Genomic DNA, 25,727 nt, shown 5'->3' with positions numbered 1-25,727 from the left:
GATTTAATAAAAAGGGCTTAATCGTTTAAAGTGAAAATTTGATGGTTATTTGTAAAAGGGCCGAATTGATGTTGTCTTAATGGCATGAGGTATTTAAGTTGCAATTAGGCCAATAATTAGTAACATGGACGGTAGTGGACAACTATAATAAGCTTTTATATTATTTTATAAAGGTTAATAAGGTAATTTAGTAATAAAATGATAATAAAATAAAACATAACATGCATTTTGTCCATCCTTTCTTTTATTGCCGAATCTTAAAGGTGAAAGACACCATTTTTAAGTAAGCTAGGTTCGGCTCTTATGTTCTTTAATTAAGGTATGGATTTTGTTCGATTTTGTTCGATTTTTATGTTTTTGAAATCGTTGCTCCGAATACTAGCTACACCATGCTTGAATTTTTGAACTGGTTGTGTATTTTGTGATTTTCCATTGATAAGAGCTTGTTGTTTCTGTTATTTGATGATGAAAAATAAATATTTGATGTTAGATTATCATGTTTTGTTAAGTGATTTTTGATAAAAATGCTTATTAAGGACTAAATTGTGAAATTTGTAAATTTAGGGGTCAAAATGTGAAATAAATAAAATTAATGGGCTGCTAGGGACCTAAGGTAAATTCGGCCTAACTAGAGTATGTTGAAATTTTGAATATTTTGAGTTGTTTTGAAATAGGGACTAAATTGAGAAAATATAAAATGTTAGGGGTAAAAGTGTAATTTGATCATTTATGTGTTTTTGGATTAATTTGATTGATTAAATGATTAAATAAGTTGAATTTGTATTGAATTAGATCAAGAAATGAGAAAAATCAGATTTGGATAGGGGAAAGTCGAAAATTACCGAATAGTCGTTCTGGTCCGTTCGAGGTAAGTTCATAAGTAAATAAATGTTGTTAAATTCAATTGTATATATATTATATGTGCTGAATTAAATTATAATAAATATATGTGTATATACCGAAATGATTTAAGCATTGAAGAATTAATTACGAGCTTGAACCTATCGAGTTACGACGTTCGAAAGCCCCGTATGAACCCTAGGAATAGCTAGGATAAATATGTCATGACATAGGATTCCGATATGTGATGTTCGAGTAAGACCATGGCATCGATATATGTATGCAAGTAAGACCATGTTTAATACTTGGCATCGATATGTGATTTCGATATATGTGTGTGATATATGTGTGCGAGTAAGACCACGTTTAATACATTGACATCTGATAAACATATTAATTTACATGATTCTTGTGTTTAATTTGGCTTATTTCTGAATTAATCCCCGCTTAATTGGTGTTTTTATGATTTAATCTTCTCAGCGATGCAATTGGTAAAAAAAAAGCAAAAAGTGGCTAAATTGAAAGACGAATCGTTAAGTTGGGGCCAAATCATAAAGATGGGAAAGCCAAGGATTTAATATCAATTTTAACTTTGTAAAAAGCTAAAAATAGAAGATATTATTTTATTTTATTTAGTTTTATTATTTTTATTTATTTTTATTTTATTAATTTAGGATTCGGCTATTTTTAATAAACCCCATATATATATAAATAGGGGCTGTAATGGCCAATTTTTGGCCCAAATCAATTCAATCTAAATTAATTCCAAAATAAAAGTCCCAAATAAGTAAAGTCCATTTTACAAAAAATAACAAGCCCATCTAACCATTAAACCAAACCCAATTTACATCAAACCCAAGCCCATTATCTTAAATGTTTTTCAGCAAAGTAAAACCCAAGCCCTCAAGGTGCAGCTGCCGTATGCCTTCAGCCACCAGCCTCTTCACCATTGGCCACCTCGCACGGCACCGTCCCCTCACGCCACCAGGCCTACTCGCATGCGCCCTGACTGCTCACGTCACCTGCAAAACAAAACCACAAGCAAGCAAAAGAAAGACAACCAACAAAAGGACAAAAAATAGTAGCAAACAACCAAGAGAAAAATAATGAAGAAACAGACAAAGGTTGAAACAAACGAGCATGTATCCGGCTATAAAGGCCACACTCGATCCCTCTGTATTTTTTTACATGCACTATTAATCAAAAAAGGCAGAACAAAGTTTGAAAAAGGTGGATTTCGGTTTTCTCTTATTTGTTTTCTACTCGTTTTTTTAGTTTCATTTTCTTCTTTTTTTTTCACTCCAAAACTATTTTAAAAAAAAGGTGGGCCTAAAATAAATAAAAAAGGGGAGAAGAGGGCCTCACTGGAATCGCCCGTGGCTTCGTCGACGGAGATCCCTCCTCCATCGTCGGGATCGTGTCGTTTAGGGAGGGACAACCCCTTTCACCTTCGCACCATTTTAGGTTGAAGGCTTGGCCTTCGGGGCGCCTTAAACCGGGGCTGAAAAGCCCAGCTCACACCGCCCAACCACCGCCTGTGGTGGCGCTGTGACAACGGCGGCGATGATGGGTATATGAAGCCTTAACCAAAAAGAGAGAAATAGGGGAGAAGAGGAGAATGAGAGAAAGCAAAAAAGCTTTCTATTTTTTTAAAAAAAAGGGCTGAAAATGAAAAAAAAAAAAGGGTTTTGGTTTAAATGATGATGATGAAATGACACCGTTTGGTGTAATTGGGGGTTTGTGCATTCTCCCTAAAAGGGAGATTTTTCGATTAGTCCTTCCCCTTTTCAACCCCCATTCAATCAGGCCCCATTTTCTGTCTTCTTTTGTTTTTTTAAATTTAGCCCTCAGATGTTTTGATCCCTAATTAACTTTCCAGTATTTATATTTTTATACCCCGAATTTTAATTTATTTTTAGTCATGTCCTAAATCTATTTAATTCATTTATTAACCCTTTTTAAATGCTTCATTTACATGTTATTTCAAATATTTTTATATGTTACTTATTTACATCTATTCTAACTTATTTTAATGTGCTGATTATTCAAATTCTTATTATTTATCTTAACTTGCTTTATGTATATATGTGTTACCTTAATCTATTTTATATGTATTATTTATTTAATTTTATTCCTTACCTATTATATCTATGCATTCATATAGTTTATTTCAAGCTTTTTAGATATTTATAATTCTTTAAAAATTATTATATATTTATTTCAAATTATTTTATATTTTAAGTTATTTTATATTATGTATTTCAAATAACTCTCTTTTTATTATCTTTGAACTATTACTATTATAAAGTATATTTATATTGTCTATTTTTAATTCTTTTTACGTATTATAATTTTAAACTTTTTATCTATTACTTTTAAATTAACTCATATATTATTTATTTTAAAATTATTTTATTTACCTTATTTTAAACCCATTCTACTTATTCCATATTATTTATTTTACACTTTTATTTATATATATTATCTATTTTAAAATTATTCATATGTATCTTTTTTATTTGCTTTGTGTAATATAGATTTTAAAATTCTTTTACATTATTTATTTTAAACTTGCTTTATGCATTTTTCATTTTAAATTGTTTTATTATTTACTTTAAAATTATATATATTATCAATTTCAAATCGTTATATCTTTTTTTTATATATATACTAGTTAATTCTAGATGTCTTGTATATTACTTATTTTAAGTTTCTTTTTACATAACATTTATTTTAAACTCATTCATATATTAATTATCTTAAATTATTTTACATATTATTCATTTTAAACTTTTCCCGTATATTATTTATTTCAAACTTTGGCCCATATTACCTATTCTAAAATTGTTTATACATATATTCTATTTTTAAATTGTTTTGTACATTGTTGATTAAATTTCTTTTTTCATTATTTATTTTAAATTCATTTCTTATCATTTTAAAATTTGTTTTACGTTTTATTCATTTTAATTTGCGTTATAATTTTTTTAATTTAATTCATTTGTCTTTGATTATTAATGATTAGTATTTAAATAATGTATGTTGTGTGATTATTGCTATTGTGTATTTTAATTCGTTTACTTCATATTTTTTGCATTATTTGTTATTCATTCGTATAATATTGTATCCATGCATTATTATTCTATGCACATTTACTATATTCCTATTTCATATCATCGCCTCATGAATCAAGCCTCGTTATATTTATCCAATAAATTATTTTGTTTTAATTCAAACAAACATTGCGCATCGTTAAATATCATACTCGCTATATTTCAAAACGAATTTTTAAAACAAGGCAATGTTTAGCGTTTTGGAACATCGAGGAACCGTGCCCTAACTTACGGGGTTTCGATTTTCTCGTTGGTCCTAAATTGCCAAATATCCTTTTGAGTTTTAAAATATACGGAATTCCAATTAAAATTAAAGACAACTTGCGCTCGGGAGTTCATGGTATCGTGTCCTAACTTACGGGATGTGATACTTCGATATCTCAAGACGAGGAAATCTTTAGCAATCACTTTGATTTAATTCGAACTTTTTAAAATTAACGTTAATAAAAAAGATCGTATTTTAAATCTATTCCCAATTTTCAAATTTTGACATTAAGACACTAACTAATCAATTCGGTACCAATTTTGGGCGTGACGAGGGTGCTAATCCTTCCTCTCACCTAACCAACTTTCGAACCGGTTCTCTCGAGTTTCGTAGACCAAAAACACCGTTTTAGTAAACTAAAATGTCTTATTAAAACAAATGTGATCCGATCACACCTAATAAAGATCGGTCGCGACTCCTGTTTTGATTTTCATTTTCAAAAACAAGTCGATTCCTGTTTTCAAAAAAATGGTTTCGACAGCTTGGCGATTCCGCTGGGGACTGGTTTTTCGAGAGTCGAGCCATAAAATTGATCATTTTTTGTTCTTCGTCAAAATTTGAAAATCTGTTTTAAACTTACGGTCATTTCATTGCATCATTGCATTTCCTCTGTATGGTCTCTGTGTCTTTATACGATTGGCTTTTTGTTCGACTCTTTTAACTATACTTTTGCACATCATATTGCATTGTTGGTCAATTTTACCCCTTTAATTGGGAGTGTGAAACTACTCCTTCGTGAGGTCTTCACCTCCGTATAGGATAGTGGATCACATTCGGGATACATTCGTACCTACGTCTTCGTGAGGTTTTCATCTCCGTATAGCCGTATGGAAATGTATTCCCCTGAATTGAACTCGGTCCCTATGAGCCTATAATGGGTGAGGATCGAGGAATCTACCGATTCAGGTACCTTTACTTTAGAACTGAACCACATATAATGAGCCCTAAGAGCCTACCCTAGGTAGAACCACACCGAACCTTAGTGGTTACCCGATTAGGTGCTTAATTATTCCTTATTTGCTTTGAATTCTATTCTTTGTATATAATACTGACTTGTTGTGTTTTGTTGTTTTCGCATGGCATCTCATCATAAAAGGGTGTTGATTCATGTTCTGTTACTAGATAGGAGAGTTTAGCATGGAAAAAGGATTTCTTGATAGAGTGAAGGATAATGCGGCCGTCCGAGTGTGGTCCGAGAGAACACAACAAGAGAAAGGAGATAGTTTGACCGAGGGATATGAATCGGAGTTGTGGGACTTCACTCGCATCAGTGTGACTCAGAACGACCTTCAAGAATTAAGGGATATATGGAATAGTTGGAATACCGAGGTTAAGTAACTTTTTTACTATAACTACGGTGACTTACCCTATTTGCTTGATGTAAAGGTGAACAAGTACTTGTTCCGGGCCCTCGCACAGTTTTGGAACCCCGCTTACAGTTGCTTCACCTTCGGAGGAGTCGATTTAATACCTACTGTGGAGGAATACATGGCGTTACTTAATTGCCCGAAGATTCAGGCCGATAGGGCCTATTTAAGACCTGTCACGTCCCTCCCTTTTTGAAAAAATTGATGAATATCGCGGGGATGAGCGAGCAATGGGTTGCAGCCCGCATCAAGCAAAAAGGGGATAGTAAGTGTATTCCTTGGAGGAATTTGAGGGATTTGATCCTTGCACACCCGGATTCGAAGAAAAGGGTTGACGTTTTTGCCTTAAGCCTCTACGGTTTGATCATCTTTCCTAAGGCACTCGGACACATAGATGAAGCCGTCTCAGATTTATTCGATCGACTTGATAAAGGTACCACACCCGTCCCGGCAATCCTAGCAGAAACTTTCAGGGGCTTTTAGTTATTAGAAAATCATCTCTTGTCTTTGTATTCCTACTTCTACTTGGAATAGAAATACTCTCCTTTTCCCTTTTCAAATTGGAGTTTAGCATTCTGTCAATTTTCATTTGGTTTTGTTTCTTTTCTCAAATTGGGCTAATTGCCTTCCAAGTACTTTTCCTTTCCAATTTCCATCACCTTTCACATAAATTTATCATCTTCCACTCTTAAGCATGAATAAATTCATGCTCCACTAACTTCTTTCTTAGCTTTAGACCGGTGTTCTTTCCGGTCGAGAATTGTGAGATTCGTACTTGCACCTAAAATCCTTCCAATCGGTATTCACCTTTTTCCTAAGTATCGGGATAGACCAATCATCCCTTAAAGTTGAATTTGATTTCAAGTCAAAGTGCATGTTGGGTTGGATTCGTGTTTGCTTACAGTTGGAGATTCGAGTCAGCCGTGCTGTATTCGAATTTTCGAGAACAAATCGAGGAAGAGGTGATTGGGTTTAAACGACCCACACGATTGAGGCCGTTGATTTGAGTTGGGTTCTTCAGAATGCAAGGCTGTCAGAATCTTGAATCGGGAACATGTGTATCTCGGTTAGATAATCGGTAAGGGTTGGTTTGCAGGTCGTACCGGAACCAGCTACTAGAGGAAGAATTGATGGTTAGGACGTTCTTAACTGCTATAACCAGCTTATCAATTGGAGGAGAAGATTAATTTTCGAGGATCGATGCTCAACACGGAATTTACCGAGTCTAAGGCTAATGCTTATTACATTTGATTGCAAATCCCAATTTAATTTCTGATTTATTTAATTATTTATCTTAGCAGTTTTAATTATTTAGTTTCTACTCAATTTCAAAATCCCCTGCTTTACTTATTTATTTGCTTATTTCTCAGTTGGTACGTTTTGAGTTGTGGGCAAGATTCTAGCCACGACCCTAAACACGACATTCTGTTCATAAGCCAAACTCGAAAGTTGATTAGAGTACCAATCCCTGTGGACTCGACCCTACTACCACTCTACTACTAATTAGAGCTATTTTGTAGGAATTATTTTTGGTGGATTCGACGTCCATCAACATCGATATGTAATTTTGATATATATGTGCGAGTAAGACCACGTCTAGTACGTTGGCATTGATATATGTGGTTACGAGTAAGACCATGTCTGGGACATCGGCATCGTATTTGTTTCGTGTAAGACCCTGTCTGGGATAGTGGCATCGATATGTGATTACATGTAAGACCACATCCGGAACGTTGGCATTGTGTGATATGTGTGATTATTTGAGTGTCCTATTCAATTCCGAATGGTTCAACGAGCATTCTGAGAAATGAATAAAAATGTGAAATTGTATCCGATTTAGGTACGTGTGAATTGTTATGAAATTCAGAAACGAAAGATAAATATGTATCATATGACTATATGTGAAATATATGATAAAGAATGGTATGAGTGTATATAAATAAATGATGTGTTATATATATATGTTCGTTATATGAAATTATGGTTCTATGTTTCGGACATGAGAATTATGAAATAAGAAACATGGCTTTACTATATGATATCTAGTTCGAAAACTTAAATAGATAATGAAATTAAAATGGTTGAGTTGGTGTATGCTTTATATGTAATATATATTTAGTAAAATAAAGTTGATCTTGGTTAACTATATGATTCAAGTATACGAATTTGGTTTATGGATTTTTGAGTTTGGAAGTGCTTATAAAGAAATTGATATAACTTTATGTATAATTTTTAATAAATGACTATGTTTGGTTGGCGATATAATGAATATGTGCGAGTTTGATTTATATGATTGAGCTAACAGTTGTTACTCGAATTTGAAAGCATGATTATACCTTTATTGATAAATAAGATAAGTTGAGTTATTTAATGTAGTTATATGAATTTACGAGTTCAATGAATGTTTGTATATGATTTAGATTTGTTAAATTCGGTTTAGTGATATTGGTTTATAAATATCATTGAAATGATTTATTTGCTTATGGCTTACGAAGCTTTCAAAGCTTACTCTGTGTGTTTTTCTTATGTCTATAGAATTTCAGGGATAGCTCGGGTTGGAAGTTGTTGGAGATGTCATCACACTATCCAGTTATCATTTTGGTAAATAATGTTTTGAGATTTGGTTAAGTGACATGTATAGGCTAGTTTCGATTTGGTTCTTTTTTATTTGTATATATATTTAGCCATGCGAAAATGGCTTAATAATGTTGTTATTGGTTGAGTACTTTCGGTTATAAGTAGTTCATTTTGGAAGTATGATGTGTGGTATATCTTAGTTGATGAATGTGTTTTTGCTTCATTGTATATGTTCTTATAAGATAAGTTATAAGATGATATTGCTATGCCTTGTGAATTTGGCTATTTGGTATGGTTTAATAATGACCTAATTTTTTATGTATAATTTGCTACGTGAATTGAATTGGAAAATACTGTAATTGATAAATTTGATTCGGTCATATTATGAGACAAACTAGGTTTATAATGAGTATATGCATTCGGCTTTGTGCTAGGTATATATATGTATTTTAATTCTATGCATATGTTATTGATTCATGGATAGATGTTTTAGAGACTATGGTGGTTGGTTTAATACTCAAATTTGATGTGTCATATATGCAGGTTAAAGTCTTGATAAGGAATAGATGTGTTTTTAATTGCTAATTTGTTAGTTACTTTAGTGCATAAGTAATGGCTATTGATGATTATGATTTGTGGTCATATGGTTATTTTAAAATGTGTTATATTTCAAAATTTGATAGTTGAATAAGTGAGAAATGATTTGGTGGAGTATATGACATTTTGGCATGAAGCATATAATATGCAATTGACATGTTTTGATTTGACAAATATATTTAGAAAAGGACATATGATGTTCATGTTTTATGATGGTTGGATTTGATAATTGGAGTCCAATTTGATGACGAAAATAGGGATAATGGATTTGTTATGTTTATGTGATATTTAGCATACAAATTAGGTGTACTTAAAATATAGTTGGTCATGTATAAAGTTACCTAACGTTTTATGTGCAAATGATTATTGAACTATGTGATATGGCCAAATTAGTTTAACAGGCGCATGTATAATGTTTATTAAATGTTACGTTTGTTCTTTAGTTAAAGACATGGATTGAAATGACTTAGACGGTTTAAATCCTATAAATACGAAACATGTGTAAATTGGTTTTGTTGTATAACAACTTAGTTCTAATAGTTGGAATTGATCAATAATATTGAAGTAATTGAATTGATAAAGCATGGTTCGTATATGATTTTTACTAATAAAACTTGAATAATTTCATTAGTTATGTGTTTTATATGTGATTTGATTAGTAATTTATAAATGAATCAAATGCATACATACGAATGACTTGGAGTATACTCGATTTATGAATGTGAAAAACATGTGGTTCGAACTATGCTTTGTAAGGTTCATGCATTATAATTTTGTACATGTTAAAATTAAAAGACTATTTTGAGCTGTGTTTTGTCCAGTAATTCCTCGTAATCTTAATCTGGTGACAGATATGAGTTAGGGGTGTTACGTGAATGCCTTCAGTCTTTTGAGAGTGCCGACATCCATGATGCTGACATTTTTACTTTTATTTAGGTGCAAAGTAAAAAAGATGTTGACAATGTCGAAACCTTTTTTAAAATCGACTTTATTTTGAAAACTAAGATGGAGTCGCCACCAACCTTTTTTACTTTGGTGTGATTGGATCACCTCAAAACTCAATCATTTTAGTAAAACGTTAGATTTGTTAAAACTATAATATCCAGTTTTACAAATCCGAAAATAGGTTCGGGAGTCGGTTATACACGAGAAAGGATTAGCATTCTTGTTACGCCCAAAATTGGTACCTAATTGATTACTTGATGTCTTAATATCGAGAACTGAAAATTTGAAGAGAATTTAAAATACAATCCCTTTTTGTATTAAGACATTACTTAATTAAACTAGTTTTCGCGAAAAGTGGCATATTTCAGGTTAATCGAGAAGAAAGGATCATGTCTCGTAAGTTAGGACATAATGCCTTAAATCCTCGGAGAAAAGAATAAACGCCATTTGTTTGTTACTTAAATCTCGTTTTTTTATTTTTGAAATAGATATTCGACTAATTTGGTTTCAAAAAGAAGCCATATTCCGTAAGTTAGGAACATGACTCTTCTAATTCCAAAAATAATGAACATTGTCTCGATTTAAAATTTTTCTTTTTTTATACATCGTGCAACAATGAACGTAACATTTAAAGTGATATGCATTTAAACATAATGTATGATATAGTGATAATGAAATAATATAAAATGGCTATGTGAGTAGAATGATAAATAATAAGTAAATAAAGGAATACTATAATAATAAGAATATAATAATTATATTAATAATCATATTGTAGCAATAACAAATAAATAAAGTAACTTAAGATAAATAAAAAATGGAAGATGCATAATTAAAAGATAAATGGACATGACATGAAAGTGCCAAAAATAATAAAAGAAATAATAAAATAACAAGAACACCAAAAAATAAAATAAAATAATAATGACAATAAAAAATAAAAAATGCACTAATAAAAGCATGTACACAATCTAATTCTTAAGTATGTATAAAAAATAAAGAAGTAATAAATAAATAAATAAATAGATAATAATAATAACAATAATAACAATAATAATAAAGGCACAAAAGAAGAAAAAGGAAAAAAATAAATGCTCGATAAAAGGAAAATAAAAAAATTAAATATTAAAAAAAGTGAAGGAATAATAAATAAGTAAATAAATAAATAAAAGAATTAAAATAAATAAATGACTTAATCGTAACTTAAATGAAGTTAAAAGGATAAATCGGGATAAAATAAATAATAAAGGGGCTAGAATGTAATGCGCACAAAAGAGCAAGGACCAACAGGGAAATTATTCCCAGGCCCATTAAACGCTCCATTCTTTTGGAAAATCGGAGGAATAAATTGAAAATAATTTAAAATTAAAAGGTATAATCTTAAAAATAAAAATCGAAATTAGGATCGAATTAAAAAGGGTCTAAAAGCGAAAGGACCAGGGTCGCAAATAGACCATTTTTTCTAAAACACGTGGATCCTAGGAAGGATCGAGTTGATCTTTGGGTCGGATTCAAAACGACACCGTTTTAGGTGTCTATTTCCCAAAAATGGCCTAATGACCAAAATGAATATAAAATAAATAAAAGTGGTAAAATTAAAAACAGAACAAGACTAAATTGAAGCAGGACGCAAAATTGGAAGGATCGGGGTCGTAAATAGACCTTGGTCACGAAAACATGCTAATCTTAAGGTGGGTCAAGTCGATTTTTGGGTCGCGCTACAAAACAACGTCGTTTTGGGGCTTCTGAGGCCAGCCCTAAATGACGTCATGTAAGGGCCCTATAAGTACCAAAATTTTTAAAAAAAAATCATGTTCAACCTCAGTTTAAAAAAAATTGTAAATCCTTTTTTTCTCTAAAATCGTCCCAAGTCGGCCATCGGCACCGCGTTCGTCCCCGGTGGCCGAAAAATTTCAAAACCTACCTCTTTACCCCTTTTCTTTTTAGGAACCTTGTTTTAGGGTTGAAATTGTCAAAAAAGTGGCAAAAAACGGATCTTAAGTCAAGAAACCTTTAGGTTTCTCTCTCCTTTGACAAGTGACACCAGTAAAAATCCCTCCTTTTTTTATATTTATTCTTATTTGTTACGACAAAAAATAAATAAATCGAAAAAAATCACCTTTTAACTTTTTCTTTTTGTGTTTTTTGATTGCTTTTCGTTTGTTTCTATTACATTTTTTTTGTCTGGCTTTTATAGCCAAATGTATTACACTATTTATTTTTACTATTTTTTCTACTATTTATTTTTCGTGTTGTTGCTTTTGTCATTGTTTTTCTGTTTTGCAGGTGTCCTTGGCCGATGGTGGGAAGAGGCGCTCCAGAGGCGTTAGACCTTGAGCGACGTTCGTGTTGACATGTCGAAGGCATAGGAGCGGCGACGACTAGAGACTTAGAGATTAGAGTTTCTGTTTAGTTTTTTTTTCTTAAAAACTTAAAACGTTAGGGGCATAAAGTTTTTTTTATTTGGGTTATTTGGACTTATAATATATCGGGCCCTATTTGTAAATAGAATTTTATTATTTGGTTTTGTTTTATTATTGGGCCCAAATAAAATTGGGCTCCTAGAGACAATGTTGATATTAGAATTTAAATACAATAATGGTATGAATTCATTGGACTAAGCTCAAAATTTTTAGGTTTTTTTAAAGTATACTAGATAATGAAATTTGTAAGATTAATCTGATGCATCTCTTTTAATTTCAATTTGTTTTAGTTAAAGATGATAATAGAAATCCAGTTGTTTTTATTGAACTTATGCCTGTTTGCTAGCTATGTTTTACTTTTCATTCATATTATTTGTTGTCGTGTGTTTGTAAACCTTTGACAATGGCATGTTGACCATCCAACGCGAAATTCAAGGAGAACGGAAGTAAAAGTACTCGGTATTCATGAATCAGTCAAACTCAAAACCAATTCCATTACGCATCTGCAAACTATTAAACCATTAACCATGTATAAATATAACAGCAAAACTGAGCTGATGAAAGAACCAACAAAAAAAAAAAACCATATTTGCCTGATAAGTTATCTGCCATCCTTAAAATCTCCAATTAGCAATGGCCTTGAAGTCTACCAAACCTCATTTCGTATTGATACCCTTTATGTGCCAAGGGCACCTTCTTCCCTTGATAGACATAGGCAGGCTATTGGCTGACCGTAATGTAATCGTTACTATAATTACCACACCTCAGAATGCTGCTCGTTTTAGTGCAGGTGGCAATCGCGACATTGGATCCAAGCTATCCATCTCAGTTCTTGAACTTCGATTCCCGGCTGCAGAAGCCGGTTTGCCAGATGGGTGTGAAACAGTCGACAATCTCCCTTCCATGGACCTCATGAGCAACTTCCATTCTGCAATGAGCATGCTGCAGGTGCCACTGGAGAAGCTATTACGTGAGCTAAAGCCTTGTCCAAACTGCATAATACATGATAAGTACTTCACTTGGATGGGTGAAATCGCCTCCAAGCTTCAGATTCCAAGGATTTTATTTGATGGAAAAAGCTGTTTCACTCACTTGTGCAGTCATAACATAAGCACTTCCAAGGTCCATGAATGTGTCTCCGAAGGAGAGCCTTTTGCTGTGCCGGGACTGCCCGATCAAATCGAATTCACTATAGGGCAGTTACCTGGAAACCTCAATCCAAGATCAAACATGAAAGAGCTTAGTAAGAAGATAATAGCAGCTGAAGAAGGAGCTTACGGATCAATAGTAAACAGCTTCGAGGAGTTGGAAGCCGAATATGCGAAATCATATCAAAAGATCAAAGAACATAAAGTGTGGTGCGTAGGTCCTGCGTCATTATGCAACAAGGATAACATTGATAAAGCTAAAAGAGGTAACGAGGCTCTAACAGATGAAAACCAATGCTTGAAATGGCTTGATTCCTGGCCTGCAAGCTCAGTAATCTATGTTTGCTTTGGAAGCCTCAACCGTTTAACACCTCCTCAGTTAATGGAACTGGGTTTAGCCTTGGAAGCATCAAATAAACCCTTCATTTGGGTTATTAGAGGAGGATATAAAAGAGAAGAAATGGAAAAATGGTTAGCCGAAGATGGATTCGAAGAAAGGGTAAAAGGAAGAGGCCTTTTGATAAGAGGATGGGCACCGCAACTGTTAATTTTATCACACCCCTCCGTTGGAGGATTTTTGACACACTGTGGGTGGAATTCCACACTTGAAGGAATCAGTTGTGGGGTGCCAATGATAACATGGCCCTTGTTTGCCGAGCAGTTCTTTAACGAGAAGCACCTTGTGCAAGTACTGAAAGTTGGTGTTAGAGTTGGGGTGGAATTTGTGGTGCATATGGGGGAGGAAGATAAATATGGGGTGCTGGTGAAGAGTGAAGATATTAAAAAAGCTGTTGAGAGTTTAATGGATGAAGGAAAGGAAGGAGAAGAGAGAAGGGAAAGGGCAAGAAACCTAGCTGAGATGGCGAAGAAAGCTGTTGAAGAAGGAGGCTCTTCTTATCTTAACATTGCACTACTGATTGAAGATATCAAGCAACAGGAAACCATAGCTGGTCCAGATGTAGCATGAGACCAGAAGGTCTCAAATTCATTAGTAACTTGTTCATTTACAATGATTCAAAATCTTGATGTATTTCCAATAAAGAAGGTCTAATTATATTGCCCTGCTATTGTCTTTCTGTTCATTTTTAAGTTCAAACTTAGTCAACAATATATGTTATTCGGATTTGGTTATCGGATGGAGGTTTCCAAAAGGTTTCCAAATCTGCAAGTTCAAGCACGACCACTGACCGATGAATGGAGAAGCCATCTGTTAGCCACAGAAGGGTTGAAGAACGGGGAACAAAGATTTATGAGAAACGGAGTAACTGGATATGCAGAAGAGGCAGTGGAAAGAGACCGGCGGGGGGTGGTGTTGCCAGAATGAGATTCCTTTGCTCCGATGTAGTAATCTGAAGGAGGAGAGATTAGAGAAGAAAGGAAGCTGGAGGGTTTTTTAACGTTTCTGGGAAAGAAACGAAAAATTAAAGAGGGGCTTTTACTCCAGTTGCAGTTGTTGTTTTTCAGGAATTTTGCTGATTAATTTTTAAGGCTGTTCACATGGACGTTTCTAGAGCAAACTCTTGCTGCTGGGTTATTGGGCTTATTGGGAAGGCTCATTTTGATTGTATTGTTTTGAAATAAATGAATAAAATCCAGCTGTTTATCTAAATAAAAACCTATACATAATTTTTTTTCAAGAGGAATAAAATATAGATAATAAAATTATAATTTTTAAAAATATTAAATAAGAATAAACTATAAAATTTTCCTTTTCGCCCGATCCAACCTTGAGATTTCATTTGTTGCTGGACTCGCTCTTTCAACTTAGTCTTACACAAATCAAACACTAAAAATAAAAATGAAATGAAAAGACTCAAAATAAAATATAAAGAAAATGCAAATGAATTAGCATGCTATACCACTTAGAGATGTATCTATATGCAATGCAATGAAAAGTTGCGTCTCTGTATTTTTTTTTTTACATTCTTAAATGTTATTTTATCTTCGAATAATGGCTTGACTTAGTAAAATCTAACATTAGGCACAAATTGAAAGCCAATACAATTTTAGAGTATTGATTCCCCTTCAAATATTTAACCAATCATTCTTAAACTCACTTATATTTCCAATACAATAAAAGTAAAAAATCTGTAGAAGAAATTCTAGTACTCTCAATTTTTCATGAAACTCAAAAGTTATTTGGAGTAAATATAAAATTCATGTGTATAGACTCAACAAAATAACTATTGTCCTGCCCTATTATTTCCTCCGTGATTTCATTTTCTGTTTTCTCTTTGACTTTACCGAAAATCTCAAGAACATTTTTATTGTCTTCTTTAAATTCGACGAATCTTTTTGGATAGGAAAAAGCTACTATAGCAATATTTTTAAAGTAAAAATAGAAAAAAGTTTATATATGTCAAGCTTAAATATTGATTTATATGTGAGATCTATTTTTTTAAAGATAAAATTTGGATCCCCTAGACAGGATCGTTTAAAACATTTTGCTGTAATAACGATAATTTTTTGAAATTCTAACAATACAATTAATATAAGAAAGCCCTGAACGAGTAAAAGGTTTGTTGAAGAAAATTAATAAAAAAAATAAAAGTAAATCAATGGAAACAACGGTGAAAACTTGTCACCACTGATTGTAATTGTTTGAACATTGTGTGATTTCTGGAAATCCTGTCAACATCAAAACTCATCTAGATAAAAGAAATATCGACCCTAAATAACCCAACCAACCAATACTGGATACCATGATTATGCCTTAAAATCATATGTTACCGTGGGAGTTAGGTAATTAAAATCATGTGCTGCACAAGGTTGGGTATAGACTTTTTAAATCAATTGAAAATCCAAGTCAATTTTAATTAATTTTATTAGATAAGAAAATTATAAGAAGGTAGATGTTTTTTTTGACATATTAAAAAATGTGCTGTTTTCTTTTTCGGAATAATTCAAAGTCGGGCTTACCTTATAAGTCTTGCAATTGGTGCCAATCCTCCTGCAAATACGTTTATGCTTTTTATTAGACCTAATCGATCCATCCTTGGCATCCGTTGTTTGTTTCCAATATTTCTGAAGACTATATGGCTTCCGTGACGGCCAAGCAGCTACACTTTGTGTTAATCCCGCTGATGGCACAAGGTCATATGATTCCGATGGTTGACATGGCTCGGCTTCTTGCAGATCGAGGGGTGATCGTAAGCTTGATCACTACTCCCCGAAATGCGTCGAGATTCGACACAGTCATTGAACGAGCTTCTGAGTCAGGGCTCCGGATTCGGCTAGTGAAAATTCCATTTCCATGCCAAGAAGTGGGACTTCCAATTGGATGCGAGAATCTCGACACTTTATGTTCCAGGGACCTATTGAAAAAGTTCTACAATGCACTTGATTTGTGGCGAGAACCATTGGAACAATTCCTGGAACAGCAAAAGCCGCAACCAAGCTGCATAATATCAGACAAGTGTCTTTCCTGGACCTCAGAAACCGCTCAGAAGTTTAACATTCCCAGGATTGTTTTTCATGGGATGGGCTGCTTTTCATTGTTGAGCTCTCACAATGTGAAGCTCCACAAGGCTCATCTTTTCGTTGCCTCGGATTCGGAGCGCTTTCGGGTTCCAGGATTGCCACAAAAAGTGGAGATAACAAGGGCTCAGCTTCCCGGTACCTTTGTTAGCTTGCCTGAGTTGGACGATACTCGCAACAAGATGCAAGAGGCTGAAATGAATGCTTATGGTGTTGTGATAAACAGCTTCAATGAACTCGAGCATGGATGTGTCAACGAGTACCAGAAGGCAATAAAGAAAAAGGTTTGGGCCATTGGACCAGTTTCTTTATGCAACAGAATATACTTGGACAAGTTTGAACGAGGCAACAAAGCATCAATCAATGACAACAAATGCTTGAAATGGCTCGACTCTATGAAAACAAGGTCAGTTATTTACGCTTGTTTAGGCAGTCTATGCCGTCTCGTTTCAGCACAATTGATAGAGCTGGGGTTGGGTCTAGAAGCATCACAACAACCGTTCGTTTGGGTAGTCAAAACAGGAAATCAGCGAGCTAATGATGAGTTGGAGAAGTGGTTTTCAGAACATAACTTTGAGGAGAAAATCAAAGGGAGAGGACTTATAATCAAGGGTTGGGCTCCCCAAGTTCTTATTTTATCCCACCCTGCAATAAGAGGGTTCTTAACTCACTGCGGTTGGAATTCAACTTTAGAAGCCGTATGCTCGGGGGTGCCAATGATAACATGGCCACAATTCTCCGAACAGTTCTTTAACGAGAAACTGATTGTTGAAATTCTAAAAATAGGTGTTGGGGTTGGGGTTGAGATCCCTGTTAGATGGGGTGAAGAAGAGAAACTTGGGGTGCTGGTTAGGAAAGAACAGATTGAGAAAGCCATAAATATGTTGATGAATGGCGGAGAAGAAGGCGAAAAGAGGAGAACGAGAGCTCGAGAACTTGCGGAAATGGCGATAAAAGCAGTGGAAAATGGAGGATCATCCCATCTCAACCTGTCACTCTTGGTGCAAGACATTTTGGAGCAAGTCAATCAACTATAGCACAGCCAATATTTGATTGAATTATTATTATTTTTTTTTTCTAAAGGCAAATTTTATTTCATAAAAGAAGAATGATGTACAAAACGCCTAGCCTGATACATGCCGTCATAAATAATATGCCACAGCTTAATCTTTAGTTGCAGTTTGGACTTTTAATTGTAATCATTTTTATTCTTGGAAATCAATAGCAAAATGTGTTGTAATTAAAGTCTAGGATCAAGGCTTTATGAAGACTCTTTCAAGAGATAGACTCAAAGGAAGATCATGACTTAACCCTATGTTTGATAAATATTATTAAAGGAGAATAAAAGAAAGGAAAGGAAGGGAAAATTAAAGAAAAGAAATAATATATTTATTTTTTATTTGAATAATTAAAATTAATAAAGCAATTTCTTATTTGGGTAAACTATTAAAAGGAATGGAAATTTGCATATATAACAATAAGAAAAAATTAAATTAAAATTAAAAATATAAAACACTAATATTCCAAATATCACTTATCTCATATGCTGACTTTTGCATTTGAATACTAATTTTAACAAAGGAAAAGAGTTAAAAAGAATTTGATACATCAATCTCTAGATTAAGATAAGATTGTTATTTTTTGAACACTAATTAAAAAAATAGTCAATATAATCTAAATAACATATACCATATAAATTTCAAAATTAAAAACTGTTAATAATCTAAAAAAATCGATAATATAAATAAAGTTGTTACAATTTAAAAAGAAAGGCTAATAATCTTTAAAAAAAATGCAAAAGTTAGCTATTATAATTACATGAGTAAATTATCTTGACAGAGTCTCAAATGTCATGTTTGTGGTTATCTAATATTCAAATATGCAACGATGGCTGAAACCCTGTTATAGTAGAAGGTGGGACAGTCTCGACTCAACCTGCTACAACTATTCAAAATGCACAAGTTTTAGATCTGTTAAGGGCTTGTTAAAATTTGGAGATTTGTTATTGATAAGCTATAAAAATAACATATTTTAATCTCATTTTAATGTGTTTTTTGTTGATTTATTATGTAAATTAGTGAATTTGATGCTCTTAATCCTTCACATTCGTGTTTCTATACTTAAAATAGCATTTGGGAGCAAAAGAAGCGAAAAACAAGCTAAAATCAGACGAATAGAGTTATTTTCAGGAGCCACCCGGCCTGGGCATTTCCACACAAGTTGGACACATGCCCATATGCCAGCCGGTGTCGATTTCACCCTGCTTCCCAAATACGCGGAAAAACTCGATTTTTAGACTTTTGAGCATTCTAATGTCTATAAATACCAATTAGAAGAAGATATAAAGGAGCAATCAGAGAAGATCGAAGAAAACACTCGAAGAACACCATCGGAATAAACTCAAAAGCGAATCTCCATTAAAATCGAAGATCTCTTTTTAATTTCTTTCGAAGTTTTATTGAGTTTCTTTATATTTTGTGGTTATTCTGACTTTGAAATATTTTCATTCAAGATTATGAACTAATTCCCTAGATACGGGAGGATGAAACATATGATAAATCCTTTTATTTAATTTCTATTTTATGCTATAAATACTTGATTCTTATTCTCAATTATGTATGCTCATCATTTCTTGTTTTAATATTTCTGGGATATTAATTCATATTTATTTCAGTGGAGGAAAAGTCTTTGTTTGAGAGTAGATCTAGCATAATTGAGTGGAGTTACATGCAATCTTAGAAATAGGACGACATAAATTTACCGGATTAGAGTCAAATCTAATAGGGGAATCCATAGATCGAGTTAATGCGACGATAGGAATTTTTATTAGAAAGAGATTTTAATTAATCAACCTAGATTCAGTTGTTCTTACTCCTGAAAAAGATATTAACATAATTTAGGGATTTTTACGGATCAAGACACAAGTGAATAAATTATTTAATTCAGATTCATAATAATAAGTGAAGTCTAAGGGGATTCTTTCCTGGGTATTGTCTATCTCATTGGTTAATATTCAATTATTTCCTTAATTCATTCTCTGATGCGTTCTTGGTATAATTAGTTTAGTAATTTTAGATTAAAACACATCACTCCAAATTGTTGGGTAAATAATAGAAAAACGGTAATTACTAATATTTTTAGTCTTCGTGAATACAATATTTTCTACTCACCATAACTATACTATTGTTTGATAGATGCACTTGACTTTTTGTTGTATTTATAGTTAATTTAGTAACTATCAAGTTTTTAATTTGTTATCAAGGTAAAGTTTGTTTAATTGATTTATGATTTGAAGAAGACAACCTTGGAAGGGAAGGAGAAGTAATAACAAATGTTTGAAGTTAGATGAGATGGTGAATGCTCGCTATTACATTTTACATTGCATTAGATGAGATGGTGAATGCTCGCTATTACATTTTACATTGCAGATTTGGTTTTGAAAGATTGCTTATGTTCTATTTGCTTTTGCACCTTTTTGTTGCTAATGGTTTGTTATTTTTACGATTAGTACTACTTTGTTTGAAGTTGTTTCAAACTTGATATCTTAATGGCGGATTGATAATGCTTTATAAATCCTTTGAGATTTAAGATAATATTTAAGCATGATATTTAGTGATGTATTTTTCTATGGGGAGTTTTGATTTGATGGCTAATTGATAATGATTTATAAATCTTTTGCGATTTAAGATATGTTTGGTTTACTAATTGATGTTTGACCATGATATTTGATGATGCATTTTTCTACGGGGAGTTTTCATTTGATGGTTAATTGATAATGCATTTTCTTAAGTTATTTTTGAACTCATGATTTGATTTGATGCATGTCAAAAGAGGGAGTTTTTTGGCATGATGCTATGTGATAGGGGGAGAATTGTGGAAAGTTGATAACACGTGTATTGATCAGTTGCTGACATATTTTGTCAAAATGTCAAAGAGGGATATTGTTGGGACTTTAATTATCTGTTGTAATCTTGTTACCCTCATTGTTTGAACAACACTTGGGACAACAAGTTAGTATAGCTATGCAATAAGCTTGTATAATTTTGGATGGCTGATTTTTGCTTTGATTAATCTTACTATTACCGAGAGTTTAACTTCCAAATGGCAAAGGAAGGAGAAGAGTTTGATGCAAGGCAAACATTACCTTCATCCTTTCACTTTATTTTACTTGGAGACTAATCTCATTTGAATTTGTTTGGATATGAATGCTTTATTTTTTTAATTTAAAAACAGAAATTTTTTGTGTGGATAATTTTTTAATTTAAAATTTGATTTATTATTTGAAGAAATTGCTAATATTACCTATAAATAGGTTGTATTGTCGCATATGTTGTGAGTGTCTTTGGAGTGTTTTTTAGTGAAGTATTGTGCTTTCTTCGCGTTGTATCCTTATACTTTTTATTAGGCATTTTATTGGAGAGTAATCTTTATTATAGGTGAGCTTGTTTGGGATAAGTCATTGTGACATTGGGGTACTTTATTGAGCTGTAATTATTCATTGTGTAAGAGCAGATTGAGTTTTTAACTAATAGAGTTTTAAATTTATTAAAATTTCACAAAATAAAATTTATGAATCCAAACTACATTAACAAATAGCAGTTGTTGATTTCCCTCCTTGCCTTATTCCTTTTATAATTTGTTTGTTAACCTATCGTGGTCCAACTTCTATTTCAATATTGGTTGGGATATTTAATTGGAACATCCAACAAATTAAAATCTTTTTCGACAAATAAAATAGGTATTTTTTAAAATATAATATATAGTTTAATTAAATAAATTAGTTGGGGGAGGGGGATTCTTAAAATTTAATTCTAAGAACGAGTGCTTGTAATATAATATGTGCCTGATTGAAAGTGATTCTGATGTTGAAAAAAATGGATTTCTGATGAGACGTCATAAAAGCAGATCACTTGCTAAAAGAATGGTTGTTCCACTTTATTTTTGTTAAGTGTTTTAGAGTGTTCTTCAAAAGGGTTAAATTGTGTATTTATATGATATAATTACTATTCATGAATGTGATATCGTAGGTAAGTCTCTATACATGCCAACACGTACCCTATTTTAAGATTAAACGTATTTTTTAAATATGAGTTCGTCTACATGATGATGCGAACTTACATCATGTGATTCCATAAAGGGGTTAAGACACAATCAGGTAACCAAGTAGGGAGTAAATAATAGCGAATAACATAACAATTTCATATATACTTATAATTTCCATCAGAAACGAAATTTTCTACATAAACTATAGGCGGGTTTGAATATAGGATATAATATATATATAGCATGAAGATGAAAGCCTAGTCTTGAAGCCATTGATCTCCATCAATATATGATATGTTCATGTAGTGAGCTGCTTCATATTCCATTAGCTGCTTCCCATAAGAAGCTCTGAATGTGTAGTTTGCTCCAGGCCCCAAGCACTCATATTCTCCAAAAAAAACAGTCCTGGAAACAATAAAAAGTTCATTTTTTTATTATAATAAAATAATTGCCATATAAATATGGTTTTTAATATATGAATGAAAATGACAGACTGGTCTCTAGAAGGGTCTCGCCAGTCGTTCCATCCGACCGGTGCCACAACATCCGACATATAACTTCGGGAGAAGACGACGGTGGCATACGCTCCCCAAGCTCTACCAAGCCAGACGCTCCCGGTTCCCCGGACGATGCAATTTACGAATGAAAACCCTGTTTGCTCATTCAACGATTGCCTTGCATGTGCTGTAACGGATCCGCTAACTCCACTCGTCCCTTCTTTAGCAATTGAGTGGATAACGCAACCCTGTCAACAATTAGTGCAAATGTATAATCTAAATCCAATTGTCGGGTTCAGTGACAAAACAGCATGTGTAAGACGTCCGAAAATTGTTGGTACCTGATAGAGTGATCTAGCATTTCCAAAAATGAAATCAATAGAACCTTGTATGAAACAACCTTTGAAATAATGTCTGCCACGATCATCCAGAAGTGTGTCTTGGGCTCCATAAAATCCACAATTGTAGAAAGCAGCTTGATCCCCCGCTATTCTAAGCGCCACTGCCTGCTTTCCAGTTTCACCAGGGATTGGCTCTGGAGCTGTATTCTTTCCCAGAAAAATTGGCAATCAATAGACCGATCCATTAATCAACAAGAGTAACGCAAAATCTTTACCATGTTTTTAATATTCCTCTGAACCATTTCAACTCTAATTTTAAAGAACAAGCATCCATTCAAATTCTAGGACAGTCTTCTATGCAAGACTAGACTAGTTTACTTATTGGGCTGGATCCCAACCTAAATTTTTGCAATCCTTTTACGGATTGGGTTAAATGGCTCGGATTAGTGTTAAAAAAATAAAAACCATTTTTATGTAGATATTTCATAATTAAAATAATAATAATTCAGGTCTAGATGGTCCAAATTTACAAAAGTCACGTCCAATGCCATAAACTTCACAGTCCAAGTCGAGCATATAGCCGACCCTCGGATAGCTATATCCTGGAATAAGAAAAATAGCCAAAATATTCTTAAATGTATTATCCGCTGAAAGGTTAATTTATCTCACAAAATTTAAATTAATATTTGGGCTTTCTCTTTTTTAATTTTAGTGATTTTTTCTATCGATGGTAAATTTTTAAATGTGTAAAATAAGCAACACGTAAGACAATATCTAGTACATCATAATATGTCTTCCTTGAGCGTCCAATCAGATTCGAGAGATGAGGTAATTAGGCTCACAGTCATTCTCCACGTTGCATTTTGAGAAAATTGGACAGACAAATGGAGCAAATCCACCTTTCAGTACCTCTAAATTGCAACAACTATGAAAATATAATGATAGAAGTTAAAGACAGTGAGATTGAAGCTAAATTTGTAGGCTATACTACACACGCAATGTTAATTTCAGGAATTAAGTGTGATGATTTACCTTAAAGCTGATGTTATAGGCTGTGAAGTTAGAAGCAAAGATGGCAACCGAAGAGCTGTACACTGTTCCTCCAGTGGAATTTGCAGTGTCATTCCATTCTATAACTGTGTTGAGAAAACCCTCACCTTGAATTATCAAGTTGGATTTGCTTGCATGGACCACTACCTTCTCCCTGAATCACAGGTCACCCATGTTTGTAACTTAGATTCAAAGTTCCATGCATATTGCACAAGATTGAATCATAGTGGATCATCAATGATATTAGCTGTTCATGGTACATATACATGTGCAAATATATATACACACAGGGAAGAAACGTTTTTCAATAATGACCTGTATGTACCAGAATAAATAATGATCAGGGTCTTGGAGGGGCTGGAATCAGGAACAGCATCGATTGCCTTCTGCGCATTGCTGAAGTTGCCGCAACCCTCTAAGTCAACTGTTAATACAAGTGACACTTTGTATTGATAAATAAGGTTGCTAGTGCTCAAGCTCGACCTCCATTTGATATGATCACATTTGTGCTCACGCCCCCTCCTATGATGGTGATGATGGTGACGACGTCGATGACGACGATGATGATGATGTCCAGACACCATCCTCGTTAGCAAAGATATGAATTCACCGCTTTGGCTCACAACTTTCTTGAGGAAGGAAGTTTCAAATTTCATGGAGATGGTTGCTTGGGAAGAAGGAGGGAGTGTATACAGAGAGATTAGGATGGAAAAGAGTGCAAAGAGAAAGGCAAAGAGCCAAATGGAGTTAGTTTTGAGCCTCATGGCTAATGCAATGGGGGGATTAGTTAGAGAATGATGTAATTTTTGAGCTAAAAGAGCAAAGGGAAAGGTACGGCTTTATTATATTCCCTTGGGAAGGACGAAGGGCCGGTTAAGTGATGTTTGGCGTGGGAGGTAAGATATATCTGTGGGAGGGCCTGGTTATTGATTTTCATAAATTAAAAGGCTAAAAGTAATGGTGTAGAAAATAAAGATACGAAAGAGTTAAAAAAAAGGTTAGAAACTGCATACGCTAACCCATGAGAGATGCAGAGAGAAAGAGAAAAGGAAAGATTATCTGATTATAGCAATGATGAAAACAAAGGAAACGCAAGATTTGCCTGTTTATTTGAGTAATTTATACTTCTTTATCAATTTGAACAAAATGAAAATATGCTTAATGTAATTATGATTTCATCACCATAATGACTGTTCTAATTTGGATTTGCATGGGGGCGTTTGAGTAACATATACTTCTGACCTTACATATTTTAAGGTAATCACAACAATGAAATTTAAGGCATATATTTTAAAGCAGTTCAGCACAATCAGCCAAACTCCTATGTTAAGCAACTTGTTCATGACTTTCTCCTAATGGAGCTTATGATTACAAGGCAGGAATACTCTAAGTTATGTTAGCTTTCATTATATTTCGTATTTAGATATTTATTTAATATACAATATTACGTACGGAAAAAGTTCATTTAACATAGATTGAAATTAATGTATTATGCCCATGAAAAGAGTTTTGTTATACGCTGATAATACTCTAAAATGACGTGTTTTTATATATTAATCATGTGTTTATTTTGAGCTTGAGCCTACTAATTTGAGCTATTTATGTCTTTTTATCTTTTAGAGACTAAATTGGAGGCGAAAAGTAAATTCAAGAGAAAAAGCGTCAATTTGGAGATTAAATGAGTCAATATGCAACGTGGGACAAATATGGTGCCAAAAGTGCGAACATGAAAGGCACAAGGACTTAAAAGCAAATAGAAGAGATTTTATTTTGGAAGACTCTATTTTATTTTATTTTATTTTATTTTATTTATATTAGGATAATTAATATTAAGATAAATATTAGGATTATTTAATTTTAGGATTTTATTTTAATTATCTTTATTTATCTTTAATTAAATGTATTTATCTTTTTAGAATTTAAGTTCAATTAGACTATCTCCCTAGTACTATAAATAGGGGGTGAAGTGACTTTATTTGGGGTTCATCTTTTCTGTAAACACTCTCCCCCTAAAAGTCTTTTGTTCTTTCCATATTTTTTTCTT

At 33.1% G+C, this 25,727-nt stretch overlaps 3 protein-coding genes and 1 long non-coding RNA gene across 4 annotated transcripts; 2 read left to right on the top strand and 2 right to left on the bottom strand.

The window, feature by feature from the left end:
• Positions 1–1,599: 1,599 nt before the first annotated feature.
• On the bottom strand, positions 1,600–2,874 carry LOC107888277 (uncharacterized). Its single transcript, XR_001681328.2, has 2 exons — positions 2,206–2,874; positions 1,600–1,862 (listed from the first exon to the last, which is right to left on the bottom strand). It is a non-coding gene; the product is annotated as an uncharacterized lncRNA (long non-coding RNA).
• A 9,811-nt stretch (positions 2,875–12,685) lies between these two features.
• On the top strand, positions 12,686–14,342 carry LOC107890155 (UDP-glycosyltransferase 73C4). The gene has a single exon (XM_016814657.2). It carries the CDS (start codon positions 12,761–12,763, stop codon positions 14,240–14,242), a length of 1,482 nt encoding a protein of 493 aa, XP_016670146.2. The 5' UTR covers positions 12,686–12,760; the 3' UTR covers positions 14,243–14,342.
• Positions 14,343–16,178: 1,836 nt separating this feature from the next.
• Positions 16,179–17,969, top strand: LOC107888278 (UDP-glycosyltransferase 73D1). The gene has a single exon (XM_016812338.2). It carries the CDS (start codon positions 16,311–16,313, stop codon positions 17,787–17,789), a length of 1,479 nt encoding a protein of 492 aa, XP_016667827.1. The 5' UTR covers positions 16,179–16,310; the 3' UTR covers positions 17,790–17,969.
• A 3,963-nt stretch (positions 17,970–21,932) lies between these two features.
• LOC107888279 (probable pectinesterase 15) lies at positions 21,933–24,565 on the bottom strand. Its single transcript, XM_016812339.2, has 5 exons — positions 23,999–24,565; positions 23,666–23,837; positions 22,634–22,840; positions 22,290–22,540; positions 21,933–22,200 (listed from the first exon to the last, which is right to left on the bottom strand). Exons 1-5 carry the CDS (start codon positions 24,445–24,447, stop codon positions 22,053–22,055), a joined length of 1,227 nt encoding a protein of 408 aa, XP_016667828.2. The 5' UTR covers positions 24,448–24,565; the 3' UTR covers positions 21,933–22,052.
• Between the last annotated feature and the right edge of the window lie 1,162 nt (positions 24,566–25,727).

This window comes from Gossypium hirsutum, chromosome A09, assembly GCF_007990345.1.
Source record: "Gossypium hirsutum isolate 1008001.06 chromosome A09, Gossypium_hirsutum_v2.1, whole genome shotgun sequence".
Taxonomy (NCBI): Eukaryota; Viridiplantae; Streptophyta; class Magnoliopsida; order Malvales; family Malvaceae; genus Gossypium; species Gossypium hirsutum.
Note: the sequence above shows the minus strand (reverse complement) of the source record. Positions and strands in the feature narration are given on the sequence as shown.

Coding starts and splice junctions, on each gene's coding strand:
- LOC107890155 (XM_016814657.2), top strand. CDS start 12,761: ATGGCCTTGAAGTCTACCAAACCTCATTTCGTATTGATACCCTTTATG.
- LOC107888278 (XM_016812338.2), top strand. CDS start 16,311: ATGGCTTCCGTGACGGCCAAGCAGCTACACTTTGTGTTAATCCCGCTG.
- LOC107888279 (XM_016812339.2), bottom strand. CDS start 24,447: ATGAGGCTCAAAACTAACTCCATTTGGCTCTTTGCCTTTCTCTTTGCA. Junction 23,838..23,998: donor ATTTATTCTGGTACATACAG/GTCATTATTGAA, acceptor CCTGTGATTCAG/GGAGAAGGTAGTGGTCCATG. Junction 22,541..22,633: donor ATGCTAGATCACTCTATCAG/GTACCAACAATT, acceptor AATTGTTGACAG/GGTTGCGTTATCCACTCAAT.